Genomic DNA, 15315 nt, shown 5'->3' with positions numbered 1-15315 from the left:
AGCCAAAGTCCCAGATTTGATTGTCTGGGATGGGGCCCAGGTGTAGGTATGTTTTAAAAACTCTGCAGGTGATTCCAGTTTGCAGCCCAGGTTGAGACCGCTATTTGATGCTGACATATTACTGGAAGCTCAGCACTTGTCCTCAGAGGCTGCATCAGAAGAATGAGAACAAGTGGTTTGGGGAGGAGGAAAGAAAAGTTTTATTACTTGCCCGGCAAAGGAGGAAAAATGGTAGACCTTCTGTCTCAAAATCCAAATTTCCTGAACATAAGCAGAAATACAGAGCTTTTAGAGGGAGGGCCCCTCAGTTCTAGGCTACTGTGGTTAACTATGGTAATTGTCCCATCTCTGTCAAAGACAAAGCCTGTGACCTCTGCCAGCTGCCCACCTGGAGGGCTGGAGCTGCTTGGGATGGCTGAGTTATCTCTTTTAACAAAGGGCTTAACCTGCCTCAGGGATGAAGGCCAGGATGCGGTTCTCAAAGAGTGGGGGAGGTTTTAAAGAGACAGTAAATTTTTGCCAATTTTTTTTCAGACTATTCCCTCTTTACATATTACCCACTGTAAATTTTACGCTTCCATATCTATGGGAGGAAGGGTGACTAATCTGTTACAACAGTGCTTAAATGTCTATCCCTTGCTGAGTTCTTCCCTGAAACTCCAGATGTGTAGATTCAGCTGCTTCCTGGATGCCAGACATGATGTCTCACAGGCTCCTCAGAGAGTAAAGCTGATCCCCTCAGGTACAGTGCTCTGTCTCCACCACTGCTGCCTCCTTGGGAGTGACCCCACCAGCCACATAGATGTTCAAGCCAGAAACCCAGAGTTACCCACCTTCCTCTGTCTTCCTCATTCCGTGCATCTAGTTAAACACTAATCAGTTGTTTCCTCCCAAGTCATTTGTGAGTCCTTCTCTACACTGCCCCATCTCAGTCCATTTTCTCTCTCCCAGACGCTGTGTTAGAATCCTAACCAGCATCCATTTGATCTCCTCCAGCTCACACACAAAGAAACCAGAATGATCTTAAATACAACAATATGATGCTCCTTCCATAAGGGCCATGATGCGCCCTTAGAATAAGACTCACAATGCGGGTCTCCATTCCTTTGAGCATGCTTTTCTAGTCAGTCGGCCCTGTTCATTCATAGACGTTGTACACTCTTCCTAGAACACTCCATCTCTTCTCCCATTCCCCTCACCTAATATAGTGCTACTAACCATCACTCTCAGTTGAAACTAACTTCAGTCCTCGGAGGGGGCTTCCCTGACTCTCTAGGATAGGTCCCCCATTAGAGACTTCATCAGACATCTGCCTCCCTAGATTATAAATCCAAGGCAAGTCAGGGAATGTGTCTGTCACTGCCTGCAGTCTAGCTTTGGAGTCTGTACATTATGACTGATTGAAGGAATGAATAAACAAATGACCAATATCAACTTTGAGGGAAGTTCCTGTGGTAATGCTCTGGCCTCTGTGCTTGGTTCTTGCCTATACAAAATTCAAATCAACCAATCTTCTAAGATGTAGAAGATGTCAACTGATTTTTAAATGATACAAATTGGAAGGAATGGCTTATGCATTCCTGTTTGTGGTGGCGAAATGCAAGGTTCCAAAAGGTTAACAGCTGGCTGGAGTGATGAGTCAGAACTCACATATTGAAATTTAACAAAGATGCATGTAAAATCCTACCCTTGTGTTTTAGTCATTGCACAAGTATAGGATGGGGACATTTGTCACAGAAACAATCTAGGGAGAGTTAGTAGCAAGTAAGCTCCATTTGAGCTAGTGATTAACATGGCTCCAAACAGTGCTAATGCCAGCTTAGAGTCCTTTAATGGGTAAATGGGGCCCAACCAAGGCAGGTACAGGTCCCACAGTCCTGTGCTCTCATCCAGCCACTCTGGAATGTGCTTCTGTTATAGGATCACATTTTATCAGGATACACTCACAAGAGCTCGACCAGACGGTAAAAAATTTGAAAGCACAGTTTATGAAAAAATCCATAAATATGAAATTCTGGGGAACAGTTTGGTTCTTTTAAAAAAGTAAAGGGCTGGTCTGTAGAAAACGAGGTTATACTTACACACCAGAAGGCAGCACTCGGACCAAGGATTAGCAACATCTAGCATCCTCTCTCTCGCCACGTCCTTCTTATCAACCTCTCTGATCCTCTCACTCTCTTTAACATCTGTTCTTTGTTCTCTACGGGGTCGCTCGTCCCTTAGCCTCTCTCTGGTCTCCCAGTTCATCCCCCCACTTTGCAGACCACAGATGCTTTCTTCAGCTGCCTTAATGATACTGAGCCCCACTGAGCCCTGGGATGTATCACTGTGTCTCTTACAGTTTGTAATGTTGGGTCGTTCCTTTCCTTTACTCCTCTTTCTGGCTTGTTGAAAATTGCCAGGGAAAGCCACACTGATCAGCACCGTGACTGATGTGTGCTGTCCCGCATCATGTGTGACAGATGGGTACTGTCCCGCATCATGGACCTTCAGGCTGCTCGACATTCTTTCATTCATTGAATGAAATAGCCATTTCCTATCTCGTTCCCCTAAGGGCAGCTCTAAACCTTTATCCACTTTTTAAGCTCCAAAGCAAACTCAAAAACTCACTCAGAGGAATGATTTCCATAAATTTTCCTCTTCACAATCTCAAATTTTTTTGCTGCATCTTCATTCTCCTTTTCTGTCCTTCTCTCCTTTCTCAGAATTCTTAGAAAGAGAAAAAGAAGCATCTCTCCTCCCTTCCAAAGCTTGCTTTTCCACATGGGTTTTGATACCATTTTCTCTCATTTCCTCTGGGACCTTGTTTCATAATTTATCTCCTCTCTTTCCCTCTTTAAATTCTTTCTCATTCCTGGCTCCTTCCCTCCCTCCATCAGTGAACATGCTCAAGCACTTTGGGAAGACTAATTGTGCAGTGATTGTTTTAAGATGGATTGGAGAGAGGAGAAACCATCCAGAGAATCCAATTAGGAGGCTTGTTCCAGAGTCCCGGTAAAAGATCAAGTGGACCTGTTCAGGTTCATGAAAGAAAGAATTCAGGACAGGTGAGATTCAGAGAAGACTTTGTTATCAGAGTGACATGGTTGTTATTTATGACTTTCCCTTATTTTTCCTACTGTTTGTCAGCTCCTTGGGGGCAAAGATGGTATCAGATTCATCTTACTTTCTATCACAAAATCTGGCTGGAATGAGTAAACAGCTAGAATTGCCCCAAACCTTTGTTGGGGGAAGAGAACTGCCATCTGGAAGGTATATTTTTTAAAAAGAGGATAGTTGGTGACATAGGGAAGGGCTTCTTCATATTAGGAAAAAGGAAGAAAGGAGTAGACTTCTGTTCCTCAAAGTGTGGTCCCTTATATTACTTCTCCATCGTTGCTGTAACAAATCCCCTCAAACTTAGTGGCTTAAAACAACACAAATTTATTTTCTGACAGTTCTGGAGGTCAGAAGTCAGAATAGGACTCACTGGACTCAGATCAAAGTGTCATCAGGGCTGCATTCCTGAGCTTTAGGGGAGAATTCTCTTTCTTGCCTTTTCTACGTGTTAGAAGCTGCCTGCGTTCCTTGGCTCATGGCCCCCTTTCATCTTCAGACCCAGCATGGCTGGTCAGGGCTTTCTCACATTGCACCACTCTCATGCTGACTCTCTTTTGCCTCCACCCAATTATAAGGATCCTTGTGATTGTACTGGGCCCACTGAGATAATCCAGGATGATACCGCATCTCAAGGTCAGCTGATTAGCAACGTTAATTCCATCTGCAAACTCAATTCACCATAAAACCTAACATGTTCACAGGTCCCAGGGAATGAGGGCATGGACATGTTTGGGGGCATTATGCTGCCTATCATATCCCTGGATAAGCAGCGTCTCCATCACCTGGGAGCTTATTAGAAATGCAAAATTCAGCACCACCACCACCCACCACTGAATCAGAATATGCATTCTGACCAGATCCCCAGGTGTTTTTAATGTATCTTAAAGTTTGAGAAGCCACTACTAGACTATTTCTAATATCCTCTCCACTTTAAACTTCCCATGCCACGATTTTGTGAAAGCAACATTTTTTTTTCCATCTTCAAATCTTCATTATTCTTTCTAATCCTGGTTTCCTGCCAAAAAAAAGTTAATTTTTGTTCATACCTCTGGTGTTAATTCCCCAAAAGTCAGCCAAGTAGAACATGACAACACCTCATGCATATTTTTTGCTGGCAGGAAGTAGATGTTGGAAAAGGCAATTAAATTAGGGAATTAGCCATGATGCAAAGGTACTGGTCTGCAAAGCGTATTTTCTTCCCCCAAGAAGATTCGTAGGAGAACTGCCTTCATTAGTGTGTAGATAATATTAGTGGCCCAGCAAGTGAAGCAAAACATACACAGATGAGCTGTTTTTAAGGCATCTCTGAATGGCTCAGTGTTTGAGAAATGTGACCAAAGCTGATTATAAAATTCCTTTCAAAGTCGCAGGAATGGCAAACCCATAAATAATTCTGGTTCTTGTTGGTGTGAGAAGGAGGTTGCTGGCTGTTTGACTGCTATCCTTATTTAGGGGTAAGATTAAGCTCACCTCCAAGATTGCAAGTTCCTCAAGGCAAGAGCCAGCCATATGCTGTGCCTGGCACCTAGGAGGCACCGGGTACATTTTGGGCTCGAATCCATTAAGCTTTTTAATATTGTGTAATACTTTATGTTGAATTAGAGATGCACTAAGAAAAATGGATAAATAAAGCCCAAATATGTGAACAACTCTCATTCTTGACTCCCTGCTTCCTTTTATTCATGTGGTCAGTGATTCATCCATTCGACAAACATCTACAAATTGTCTGCTGAATGTCACCCATTGTCCTAAACCCTGTGGATGTCAAAACACACTTCCCTGTCATTCAGGGGGCAAGTAGTCACGTAAGTAAATGAGGATGGTAACATCGGTGCTGGAAGAGGTGTGTATGCGAGGCTCCGGGGCCTCTCTTCTCCCATCTGCCATTCACATTCTAACTGGACTTTTCTTTAAAATCTTCCGTTTCTTACCTTTGCCAATTGGATTAATTATTTGGCTTTATTTATTTTTATTTCCAGCCCCAGCTACTAATGTTGCCTCCAGGCACTCGATACTTGCTCTAGAAAATGAAACCCTCACAAACTAGTGCAAGTAAAAAAAAGACAAGTTTTAAAGGTTTGGCAAGGTCTCCTGGGACTTGAGGAAAAGTTAAAGAAGCAGGAAAGAGAGAAAATGAGTTAGCTCTGAGACCAGTCTCTTTTCATCGCCACTCCGGTTTCTCTCTCTGTGTTGAATAGTTCAGACTCCTGAGGCAGAGAGTCTGGGTGGCCCACTTTGTCTTTTCTAGCCAGGCCACTTCTGACCACTGGGATGCATTGTCACTGTATTCTGATTGCTTCCTTCATAGCACTCATTTAGCATGAATTGCAATTAGAGATATTTTTAATTTACGTGTCTACATCTATTTCCTTCTCTAGGTTTGGCAGTGACCATATGTTTCGTTACTGCCGTACCCCGCTACTAGTGCAGTACCTGATCATAGTAAACATTTAGCAAATAATTAAATGAAAGAATAAGAGGAGGACAAAAGCACGTTAGCCACCTTAAAGATGGACTTCTTTATGGTACCTGTGGGAGGCACCAGTGGGGGCAGAGTCTTGCTTAGGTCCAGTGACCTCTTAGCAAGGCTGTGGAGGAAGGAGGTTCCCTAAGAAGGGGGGAGTACAGGGCAATCTTACCCAAATAAGTCTTGACCAATACTTGAGCCATGTGGTCTTTCAATCTCAAAGCCACACCTAGAGAGACCCTTCTCCTTTGTGGCCCAATGCAAATGCTCACACTTTTTTCTTTTTAAAATTTATTGAGCAGCTAATATATGCCAAATTCTGTGTCGGACACTTTACATGCATCATCATCTGTTTCTGTTTTACAGGGACTCTAGCAGATAATATCCTCATTTTATAGCTACAGAACCAAGTTTCAAAGATTTAAGTAGTTCACCCGAGGTCATAGAGCTAGCATGTGGCAGAGCCAAGATTAGAACATAGGTCTGTTTAATTCCAGAGCTCTTTCCACGACGTTTGGCTCTCTCCTCTATAAAGTATTCTCCCCTACTCGGGCAAACTTAATTGCCTCCTTCTCTGTAGTACCACAGTACCTTGTTCATAAAGAGAGTGCAGTACTTATTACATACTTTTATGATAGACGTTTCTGGCTCCACTGCCAGACTGTGCCTCCTTAGAGCAGAACTATATCTGGGTCTTCTTTGTATCCTCAGTTCCTGTCACTTAGCGGGGCTCAACTGATGTCCGTCTGCTGAGCTGTGCTTTGGAAGGACAGACAGGCAGTTAACTGAGCTTTTTCATATTTTTTAAACTCCAAAAAATACCATTAGTACCTTATTATATAGAAGTAAAATTGTAAGAATTTAAAAGTCTCATAAATCTTCTTCCAATTTCTGTTACTGAAGTTTAAAGAGCACATATATGTTCTACCCGTATAACGCTTAGACACATCACAGTCAGTGAGAGCAGCCCCCTGTTACTGTGGATGGTAGATGCAGAGTGCTGGGGTGGTCGCCGTCCACACGCGTTGCTGGAGGCTTCCTTTGACTCAAAGCAGCAGCCTAGTACGGCTATAAGTTGGCATTCTCTCCCCGGATAAGTATTTATTACATAACTACTACATGAACCATATTAGTCACTCGGGGGTGGACATGGTGATTATACAAAAATGACAGACGAGGATTCTGCTCTCACATTGCTTACTATCTAGGAGACACAACATGCACACAAATACATGGGCTATAAAGGAAAAAGTGCTAAGGTTTAAAAGACACCTACAGACAAAGCATTATGGGAGTTGAGGCAGGGATGACTTCCGGCAGAGAGGATCAAGGAGGACCTCATGGAACACATGGCGTCTCTGCTGGCGTGTAAGATTCAGACAAGCAGACACGTCTCAGGTCCAGGGAACCATCAGGGACAGATGCAGGGTGTGGGGAGAGGAGGTAATCTGGGCCTGAGGAGCTTGGCTGTGAAGGGGTAGAGTGGGAGGGACATTTGGAAAGCAAGTTGGAGCCCAATTGCTGATGGTCTTGAATTTCACTTTATTCTTAAATTCTTAAGGAAGGGAGTAAAATGGTCATGATGATATTAATACTTCAGAAAGAGCAGCCACCTCAGAATGAATTTGCAGGGGAGAGTCAGAAGCAGAGAGAGCAGTTATTTTATGGTTATTTGATAATGCTGGCTCTTTGCTGAATCACACAGCTGTGTAGGTGGATTGAAAACTTTGGTCAGAACCACGTTTGAAACTCAGATGCAGTTGAAGTGGCTCATTGGGAAGCCAAGAAGAATTTCTAAGCAGTCATCACACACAGGCCCTCAAAATTCACAGTGTGAACAAAGAAATCTGTTAACAGCTCCTAAACCAGACAACTGGGGTACAGGGGAGGTAGGTTAATGGGGGAAGTGTCCATAGGAGTCACACCGCCTGGCTGCCTGCTTAGTGCAGGCGAGCAGAACCGGGCAGAGCCTGCGCAGCTAGATAGGGAAGCCCCAGAGAGAGGAGAGAATCGAGGTTAAAACGCTCGAAAGGTAACATCAAAACAACGTGCTATTTCTAGATAGCAAATTGACTTCGCCAAACCAGATTGAAATTAGTAGAAGCAAAACAGGGGAACGTAATTTCAGAAAGGTAGAGCAGTTGCTAAATGAACCGCTAACTAGCAGTCTTGATTGTCCCCCAACAGCCAGAGCGGGCGCCTGATGGGACCACTTGGCTTATGGCGTGAGGGTCCTGCAGGGATGCACTCAAGTGCAGCATCAGACAGTGGCTTAGGTGTGAAGAAGCTGCAGCAGCCGCACACCCGCCCGAGCCGTGGCAATGGAGCAAAGGCTGTGCCTGTGAAGCTGTGCCAGAAAACAGCCTCTGCAAAACAGCCGCTGCGGGCGTGAATTTTATGAGTTCTCTGTATGCAAACTACCATTAGTCACGCATTGATTGATCCGTTCCTCCGGGAGCATCCATCCTCAGAAGCTTCATTTCCAACTGCACAGGCAGCCCTGCAGCACAACCTCACTATCACACACACTGCTTTGGTCAATCTTCGCCTTGTATTTGAAGCTGCTTCATAATTAGGGCTGTTTTAGATGAAAAGGCTCAACCCTTTAGGATTCTGCTGAGTCATGAATAGTGACACAGTGAGGGTCCTGTATTTTTGTGTGCACGTAGGAGTGCACACGATTTCTCCATCTTTCTCAAAGACATTTCCATAGGAAAATAAATGTAGTGAATTTATAAATAACAAGGTTGAGAAACAATGCTGCTCTCTTCACATTAGCCAAGCCCAGTGATTCAAGCAGACACGGAGGTTGGCCCAGAAATTCACTAGAATTCAACATTACTGTATGATATCCAAGATAGGCAGAAACTGGTTTTTTTCTCTCTTTTTTTTTTCATTTCTGTAAACCTTGGAATACATGTCTTAATTAAATATCTTCCTCTGGGAATTGTATCCAATATTTAGCTAGATTTGATATCAGGACTCAGTTATGGACAATTTTCTAAGGATACATTCAAAACTAGGATATATAAAATAACAAGAACAAAAAATGTTTTCTGTGCACATCTGGCCATGGTTGTGTTTGTTTTTTTCTTTTAAAGGAAGATAGTCAAGAGCAGTATAAACATCTAAAAAGGAAGTGTCTCTACAAGCAGTGGTTTATTTTGTGTTTTGCCTTAATGTAATAAAATGTATTGTGTTTTGCAGGGGAGGGATTGGAAGCAGGAGAGCAATTATTTTATGTTTATTCCATAATTCTGAGTCTTCACTATTCACACAGCTATGTAGGTGGATTGAAAAATTTGGTCTAATGTAACTGTAATGTAGTTAATATAATTAATAGCTAAGCATTGTATTATTTAGAAGGGCATACCTGATGTGGTAATCATGACAGTGATTATTAAGAAATTTTGTATAATATGAGCTGAACCATGATGGCTTGAAATGCTAGATTTTATTTAAAAGAACAATATTAGAAGGGTAATATGTAATTTTTATGCTAACTCCAATGCACTGGTAACTATGAGGCAAATATTATTTATTGTTGGACATACTCTGTTAATGACCTTCCTGGGCTGGATGTGGGGGTTTTGCTTTTGTTTTTGTTCTCCCCATCTTGGCTGGCTGAGGGATGCTCAGGAGACCCACACCATGTACACAGCCTCACAGCCCTTGCAGGATCCGGTCCCCACCCACTTCTGGCCCCATCGTGTACTCTAGAAGCCTTGCCCTCTGCCCCTCCAAACGCGCCTCCAGCTGTTCTTCTTCTGTGCCTCGCTCCTCACTCATGCTGTTCCCTCTTCCCAAAATGCCCTTCCCCTTCCCCTCCCACCATCTCTTCTCACTCATCCTCCAGGTCTCAGCATATCACATAAAGTCAAGTGTCCCTCTGACACAATTTTATAGCACGTACACACAAAGTATGTTTATTTTGTGTGATCCTCTGATCAGTGTGTGTATCCCCCTCTAGTCTCTGAATTCCAGAAAGCATGGTGTCTCGTCAAACAATAGGCATTCAAAAAATATTCACTGAACTGGATTTTTAAACAGAGTACAGAGAAAAAGTGAGAAAGAACTTAGATTTGAAGAAGTTAATTTTTTAATGGAGGCTAAAAGAATTAAGAACCATAAAATGTGAGAATAGAAAATAACCAAAGGAATCTTGAATCACTTATACACAAATATATATATTATATTAGAGTCCTCGGTAAAACTCAAATATTTAGCATTTATAAATGTCAAGATCCGAAACCAGCTTTCTCATCTATAGGGTCAGCACCTCTGCAAGTCATATACCCATAGCTTATGCTGCTTTCTCATTACAACCTAAAGACTCATATACAGATCTATACGGAGTAGGCTGCCTATTTTCTAACATAATCGGGAAATAGGCTTTACTGCTCAAATAAATGTTCAGATCAATAACATCACATTACACATACTGTACCCATATAATCCATATTCCATGAATCCAATTACACTAAACTGCATTTGACTCTAAAACTCACTGGTCATTACTTAACCACTGATGAAAACATGTAAAGAATGTACAGTGCTTTAATGATCGCTTGCCTGTGTACCATGCAGTACTCTAGTATTTTTCAGTAGCAGCTTCAGTAATCCCTTTGATAGAAAACTGGGTGAGCCAGGTTTCTCTAAAATAGATAACAGCATTCTGTAGTAATTGCAAATTCTATGAGATAAAAGTCAATTAGTTCTAATAGGCTGGAAGAAAGAATACATGCTAAATTTGACTAAGAAATGGATATAGGTCATTAAACACTGAATATAAGCTTTAACCTATTGAAATCCTTAGCTCATACATATATTTACTTTTACTAGTTTATTTATCTTTTCATTTTTAGTACAAAACATCCTACAGTGCATAGTTTTAAAATTTGAAATGTTTGGTTTTCAGAAGTGTGTTTGAGAACATTGTCTGTGAGATGGTTAAGACATTGTGTTTCAAAAATACAATGTCCCACATTTTTGCATCTGTGTAAACATTAATGGAGTTTCATGGCACACTTCTGTGACCCCAGAGATGTCTGTTTCTACTGGGCAGATAGAGAGGCTGAGGCATGAGGCTATTTCTGTATGGCTTCTAAAGATACCCCCTGAGCCAGCGGAAAGGAAGCCTGAGACAGAAAAAGATTCTGTGTCCTCACTGAAAACACATCTTGTATGCATTTGTAGTCTTAGGGGAGGGTAGATTGCAAAACCAGAGTTGGCTTTTCACACTTACTCCTACAGTCCTACAAGGAGATCTTTGTAAAAATGTGTACACACATAAAGTGGGTATCAAGGTGATTACCAGGATGAATTTCACTGGTCTGCAATGCCTTGAGTATGCCTGATGGCAAGAAGATGGATTAGTTGGCTTTTCAAGGCCTTTCTAACAGTTGTAATTCTATCCAGGGGATGATTTATAGATAAAAATATTTAAAAGTGTTAACTTTTTCTTTTCTTTTCCTTTACAGATATATGCAGTCAGATCAGTTGTTCCCAACAAAAGCAATAATGAAATAGTCCTGGTGCTACAACAATTTGACTTTAATGTGGATAAAGCCGTGCAAGCCTTTGTGGATGGTGGGTATACATGTCCCCTGGAGCTGAAGATGTTGGAACTAAATATCCCATAGATTCCATATTTTTTCATTAAATGAACTGAATATCAGTTACCAATGCTTTAGTTCTCGTAAAAATATGCTAGGCTTTAAAAACACATGGACATACTCAATACGAGCAGAATTTGAAAGTTCTTTTGCCCTCATTTATAATCAAAGGGATTGTGGATAGTTTTCAAAAAATGCTGGTTATCGTGCTTCTAATTTCCTTGTCTACCAGTCCTCCCAACTTGTTCTTAAACATCCTTTATTTGGTGATGTCCTTGTGAATGGAGGATAATGTACTTCATTCCTGACCCAGAATGCCTTGTCACATCTTCAATCAGCATAATTCTACTTGGCTGCATGACTGAAATCCTTGTCCTTGATGCTTATGTAGTCTAGAGGATTGGTTTATCTTTTAATATTATTAGTTTATGATTTTTAAATTGCCTAATTAATCAAGAATATCTACCTTGAAAACCTTTTTGCTTTCTTGAAAAAAAAAATGTATGGTTTAGACAGTCCATTGCCAGGGATATCATAGAATCTAAAGTCTCAGGAATATGTTTATCCTATAAATTTACAGCTTAATGCTTTAGACTACCTATCAATTATGGGGAAATTCTCCTCTCCTAATCAAATTAAACAAGTGTCAGTTTTGAACAAAGATCTTTTACCTGTCCTTAGTTATCATATGTCTTCTGTCCTGGTATCAGTTTCTATTTTGTAAATTTGGACTAGCTAAATATAATCTGACAAATAAGGTCTGGGAAGACCTGCCAGCACATTTCTCAGTTGTATCCTATTAATATTTACACTTTATTTGTCAAGGACAGTTTTGATTTACTTATCTTCCTAGAAGTAGAATAACCTTCTTGAGTTTCTACAAGTATAATTGCATTTCAGGGCAAGATCTTGGAACCAAGCAACATGCTTACATTCTGATATCAGCAGTCAAGGTTTAGTATCCTTATTGAACTAACAAATGATTATCATCCAAAATAGACCTGCAAGCAAATCCATAGCACATAACTTTTCTCACTGTTTTCCCCTGCTTCGTATACTAACAGACAGAGAATCTTTAGTCATAGGGAAAAAATAGTAGAGAATGCAATACTAATCTGACTTTGCAACATTAGGTACAATTTGTCTCAAAAAATTTTTGGAAATATGCACATCCTGGCCCAGCTAAATTCTCTTTTCAGGTTTCACTTGCCAACATCACTTGCATGGAAAAAAGCTTTAGGAACGGAAAAAGGTTATTATCCCCATTCCTTCCTACCCATACTTGGATTGAGGCCCCCCATGTTCCCCACCGTGAAAGTTTTTATTGCAGAATGACCTTGATGAGATGCACAGAATCGCAGTAACTGATGGACTGTCATCGAATCTGTTTGTATTTAAATAGAACACTTAGCTTTTCCTTGAAATGTTCACCTTGTCAATGTTGAGATCTCATTAATAACACTCATTGATTACTGAGAATCCTCCTATCATTTTGGTTGGGGACCAATAGGAAAACTTGTTTAAAAACCACTGAGTGTAAAAAATATTTGTTAGGAGTCATTTATGAGGTGTATGCAAAGCACTGTTTCTAAGTAGCTAAAAAAAACTCCAAGTAGTTTCAGTATAATTAAAATTTAATAATAACAGTTTCAAAATTCTCTGTAAATATGGATATTTCTTCTTCAGAATTACTCTCTAAAGCTCCTTGTCCAAATTACAAATAGAATTTATATCAAAATATAAAAATTAGAGGACTAATTGAATATTGCAGTTCTGAAAGCTGTAAGCAACTCACCACCTTCTTCTGATTAAAAAGAACAGTATTTAACATTTTTTAAAATTTAATTTTATTTAGAAAACTGAAACTTAGCTATAAGAACTACCCTAATTATTGTTAACCACTAGAATGACTTACCAAAAAACCTAATGAAGGTGACTCTCTAAAGTTATTCAAAAGGAAAATACTATGAAACATTATATCTCTTAGCAAATCAGAGAAGACCAGCCCAGTTAATAAAAAGTCTGAATTATAGCTTACTCCTAGGTGCAGTCTTATTATTTCAAGTACATGTAACTCAAACAAGTCTAAGAGGGGCATTGGATTGGAAACTTTAAATAGATAGGAATAATTAGCCTGTCTAAACATTAGTCAAAGCCGTATGGCCTTCTGCTTCTCTAAGAGTGACAGTAGACTCAATAATTGGGACTCTGCTAATTTGAAATCTGTTATAAAGACCAGCCTGAAGTTTATCTTTTGTTTAACCAACACACTCCTTGTAGAGAGCTATTAGTATAATAAGATTGTATGAGAATGCTTAAAATTGCTCAAAGACTACATTTAAGAGGTACCTTCTTTCAGTAGTACTATACCTATTTATTTGGAAACAACTGATGTACTCATTACCAATATACTTGTTCTTGAAACTACCTCTATCATATTTGGAATGAATTAATTAACTTTGTTAGACTGTGTGGAAACACTGCTTGTAGCTGACCAGTAATAAAACATTTCTTTAAAAATATTTTATAATTTAGTCAGGTTAAGTTTTTCCTCTGGGTCAGTGCAGTTCCATATATGTGTGTGAATGGGATGGACAGAACCTGAGACGCAACTCTCCATTTAGTGAACTTCTTTGATTTCAAGGTGGAAGGATGTGAAGACCACATCCCATCCCTATCCACAGTGCCTCGAGAGAAACTCACATCATATAATCTGTCTTCCTCATCCCTCTGCAAGTTGTGAACATAATGAGTAGGAACAGAAAAAGGAAAGGAATGGCCAAAAGAAAGCTATGATTAATAATATTCAGAATCCCATGTTTGGTTCAGAAGATTATAGGTATCTTTATTCATATATCAAACAGAACAATTTTAATTCTACCTATGGCAATGAAGCTATCAGAAAATTCTGAAGATATATTTCATTTTTCCTAAGACAATATAATGATAAAATAGTAAGCTTCATGTAGTGGGGCTTAATACTTTGATAAAGCCAAGATCATGCAGTGAATTAAATGAAAATCTGGGAAATAAAAAATGAAACTGGCATTTTTATTAAGGTAGGATGTATCAAAACAAATGAAAAAGCCAAAAAAAAAAATTGCTACCAAGATGGAAAGACAGAGATGAATTTTGTGTGGTGTTTTATCATGTGAATGCTTGTTGAAGATTCTTTGTCTTTGTCTAGGCAGTGCAATTCAAGTTCTAAAAGAATGGAATATGACAGGAAAAAAGAAGGTAAGATTAATATTGGTTTTAAGTTAGTAAAATCTTCAGTCAAAATCTTCATAGTTGTTATCATTTAACAAAGCTGCCAATTTTATACTTCTTTCAAATATGTTAATATATACACCCAGAAAGCTTCCAAATTCGTGACTCTCTTAAATTACCAGCCATTGTCACTGCTAATGCCCTTATTTTCTGTTCAGTGTTTTTAACTACCAGGTGTGCTTAAGAAGTCCCAGAGTTGTTTTTCTTTTTAAGTATTAAGAGGAGCCCAGCCAGAGAATTTAAAGGATTCAAAACATGAACTTGCCTGAACATATCCAGTAGCACAAAGAAAAAATCAAGGAGTGTTTTAAAGATGGTAGAAAAGCTCTAGATCTATTTTCACAAGTGTTTCCACCTGAAAGAATTTCTCCAAGGCTGCCCCGAGATACTTTTTGGGTTGAATTCTATGGTAGATCTTTAATAAAAGGAGAAAGGAAAATGCCTTAGAACCATAAGTAAGGGGCCTTCTTGAGCACCGGCGTACTGCTCCTTAGAACAGAGGGAAGGAGATTTTACTCTGTCTCACTCGAATTATTTTGCTTTCTTGTCTAGTCACAAAGAGTCTGTGACTTCTGGGCACATGTGAGGTGTGCTTGTGCGCACGCTAGCAAAACTCTACTGCTCTTTTCAAAGTAACGCTCCCACCCATGCCCACCAAGACATGGCAAGGCCCTGTGTTTGGGCCCCCCCAGGATACAGTGCACCAGTCTACCTTTTCCTGTGAGGAAGATCACAGGCCTGTGAAACACGTTTGGAACAAAAAAAAAAAAAATGCAATATTACTTTCATAAAATCCCAAGATTACTGAAATTACTGGAATTATCCTTTCCCCTTTTTTCTCCTCCTAGTTCCACGTAGAACGGG

General features: G+C 40.1%; 1 protein-coding gene across 8 annotated transcripts in view; it reads left to right on the top strand.

Moving 5' to 3' along the window:
* SPATS2L (spermatogenesis associated serine rich 2 like) overlaps nucleotides 1–15315 on the top strand; it is a 151047-nt gene that overhangs the window by 84813 nt on the left and 50919 nt on the right. For 6 of the 8 annotated variants that reach the window (XM_045559802.1, XM_045559795.1, XM_045559798.1 and 3 more), the window contains 2 exons: nucleotides 11047–11155; nucleotides 14369–14418. In XM_045559802.1, coding sequence (XP_045415758.1) covers nucleotides 11047–11155; nucleotides 14369–14418 — 159 coding nt within the window. Of the gene's footprint in view, nucleotides 1–4791; nucleotides 4905–11046; nucleotides 11156–14368; nucleotides 14419–15315 lie in introns of all 8 variants that reach the window. The other 2 variants (XM_045559794.1, XM_045559797.1) reach the window with 1 other exon arrangement.

The sequence above is a fragment of the Lemur catta genome, chromosome 8 (genome assembly GCF_020740605.2).
Source record: "Lemur catta isolate mLemCat1 chromosome 8, mLemCat1.pri, whole genome shotgun sequence".
Lineage (NCBI taxonomy): Eukaryota > Metazoa > Chordata > Mammalia > Primates > Lemuridae > Lemur > Lemur catta.
Note: the sequence above shows the minus strand (reverse complement) of the source record. Positions and strands in the feature narration are given on the sequence as shown.